Below are 2,584 nucleotides of genomic sequence, written 5' to 3'. Positions count from 1 at the left end.
GTCTGGTGGTGAGCGAGAGCGATATAACAGCAGTTTCTGGTTGAACAAAAGCTCTCTCTCTGTAGGGATCCTATCCATAATGTTGTCAGACACACAATAACAATCGGAGCCTGCCAGTGGCAGGAACAACAACTTTTAGTGCTCAGACTTTGACGGATGCATTTGTCCTCAAAGGATTAATGTTAGCTTACATTACGGCCATTGCAGCCCAACGTTGTGATTGTTGTATAGACTAATGAGGTCACTTTTGTTGACTTTGATTTTATTTCTGTCCCATTGTTTTGGTCTGTGATGCTGGTGCTCTAGTGCAACATCTAGTGGCCAGTTCATTTTGTCTATATAAAGTTTAGACTCTAAATGTACAAAAACACATAAACCACACACACAGGCTTCACAAGTAACTCTGTTAAGTTCGATACCCCGGTATATGCTCGTACACTCAATAGACGCAGGTGCAGTAAACATGTTGGGATACAACTAAAATGTGCAAAATATGGACAATATGTTCCTGCCAGACAACACTGTGAACAATGAAAATAAAGATGCTGTTTGTGTATTAGATGAAGGGGGACATCACTCTCAAGGCTGCTTGATTGCTGTGGGATAACGTGATACAAGACAACGAGAACAGCAACGGTCAGTCTCTGAGGCTGGACAGAGCCAGGACGCAGCCAGATCAGGTGGACATCGGCTGTAATAAATCACCTGACAGACGTGTTGACACTGATGCTGGGACTTACAGTGTGTTCTATGAGCAGGAAGAGATGGAAACTATGTAAATACCTGGTGACATCTGGAAGCCACTGCACAGTAAGGCTCGGCCACTCCAGAGCATGAGTCATCACCAGGTCGTACAGGAAAGGTGTGTTTTTCTTCCAAATCTTGTACTCCTCATTGATGACCCTTTCCTCCACTGCATCATCATACACTGTGGCAGAACAACGTGGTGTTAGTTACAGCTAGAAAGTTACATAATGGAAGCTACTTTGCATTTTCCTCTTGGAGAAAACGGATTAAGCACACATACAGAAGCACACTTATGCAGTATGTATATCTAGTCTGGTACTAGGAACAAGACAGCCTTACACCAAACCTAAGATAGACTTTACAGAACATTCACATGTTACAGCAGCTACACAACACAATAAAAAAAATCTAAAGAAAATATGCATAAAAAAAATACAAATACAAAATAAGAGTTTTACGTAGACTATATGCACCTTTATATACAGATATGTTTGATGGGACATTGCACAGATTACTGAATACACACAGGGTGAAGCATTATACTGCAAATACTGTCTTGAAGGATGGATGAATTTCCAGAGTACAGCAGGAAACTAACTCAAGCTTTGGTCATTTTAGGTGACACTGGCTTCATTTGGAAATGTTTATTTGTATTATGAAAAAAAAAAAAAAAAAAAACTAGTTAAAAGTACTTTACTACCAAGATTTCTTTTTTTTACTTATAAAATTGATTTCGTGTTGCTTTAAATGTTTTGATGTAATCTGTTTCTACCATTTTTCTGAGTTAAAATAACTTAGTGCATAACGGTGTACACAGGACAAAATTATACAGCAAGTGTCATTTAAAGGAAACATATATATATATACACATATATATGTGTGTGTACAGTACATGTATGTTTATGTATAGCCACATGTATATTCCCCAGCACAGGTATAATAGAATATGAATATGTATTATGTTAATATATATTATGTTTTATATAAAGGCATATGTAACGTTACGTTATATGTGTAACGTTATATGAATTGTGTATAAAAGACCATATTCCCATATATAAGTATGAATAAGCAGCAACTGCGTGTAATGCTAGCTTGTCTCAACGTTTCATTAATGACACTCGTAAATAAAAGATGAAGAACTATCCTCAGTAATAATACAGAGTGGTAGCTGGAAGGCTGTTCTGTATCATTAGCTTTAACTAACTGTTATCTCCCCTGGGTTCAGAGCTGCTACCACCCACTACGGCGTATTTTGGTGTAGTTACTTAAGTTGAAATAAGTGCTGTTTAGTGAATTGGGTGTATACTGAATTTCAAGAATACATGTTTGACATAACGCTGTATTAACAACTTATAAACCCAGAAAAGCGCACAAACTGGCTAAAACCCATAAGCCTCCTGATAGGACTCCGCTCCGCTAGCATGTCATGCTAGCACCCGTGGCAGAGTTGAACGGCGGCGGTGCGCACACAAAGCGACACATGAGGAAAACGGCCCGCCGCTGTACACGTTAAGTAGTTGTAGTAAACCTACCCTCTTTATCCGCCATGTCCCAGACTCTGCGCTTTGTCACGGTGCTCCAGGGCAAAGTAACTAAGTATACGCTGTTTTAATGTAAACTACTGCTGCCCTTGCTAGTACTGCTTAGTTTGTATCACTGCTACTTCTTCCTTTTCAGCGCCGAATTACTCGATGCCTACTGCGCATGCGTTAGTGCGCGCATATCAATGAGGGCAAATACTGCGCGCGGACTGCGCATAGGACTTTCAGAATCAGAAATACTTTAATAATCCCAGGGGGAAATTACTTTCGTTACAACTCCAAATATCTATCTA

The 2,584-nt window shown here is 39.5% G+C and overlaps 1 protein-coding gene across 3 annotated transcripts in view; it reads right to left on the bottom strand.

The window, feature by feature from the left end:
- The window catches only part of rbb4l (retinoblastoma binding protein 4, like), an 8,844-nt gene extending 6,390 nt beyond the window's left edge, over window positions 1-2,454 (bottom strand). For 2 of the 3 annotated variants that reach the window (XR_004796381.1, XM_035651866.1), the window contains exons 1-2: window positions 2,283-2,454; window positions 784-928 (exon numbers count right to left, since the gene is read on the bottom strand). Coding sequence is in view for 2 of the 3 variants with exons in the window: in XM_035651866.1 (XP_035507759.1) it covers window positions 784-928; window positions 2,283-2,298 (161 nt within the window). In the remaining variant the exon portion in view is untranslated. The remainder of the gene's footprint in view (window positions 1-783; window positions 929-2,282) is intronic. The other variant, XM_035651865.1, reaches the window with a different exon arrangement.
- Between the last annotated feature and the right edge of the window lie 130 nt (window positions 2,455-2,584).

This window comes from Morone saxatilis, unplaced genomic scaffold, assembly GCF_004916995.1.
Source record: "Morone saxatilis isolate NCDOM2014 unplaced genomic scaffold, NCSU_SB_2.0 Contig11, whole genome shotgun sequence".
Lineage (NCBI taxonomy): Eukaryota > Metazoa > Chordata > Actinopteri > Moronidae > Morone > Morone saxatilis.
The sequence above is the reverse complement of the archived record's forward strand: the minus strand, read 5'-3'. Positions and strand labels throughout refer to the sequence as shown.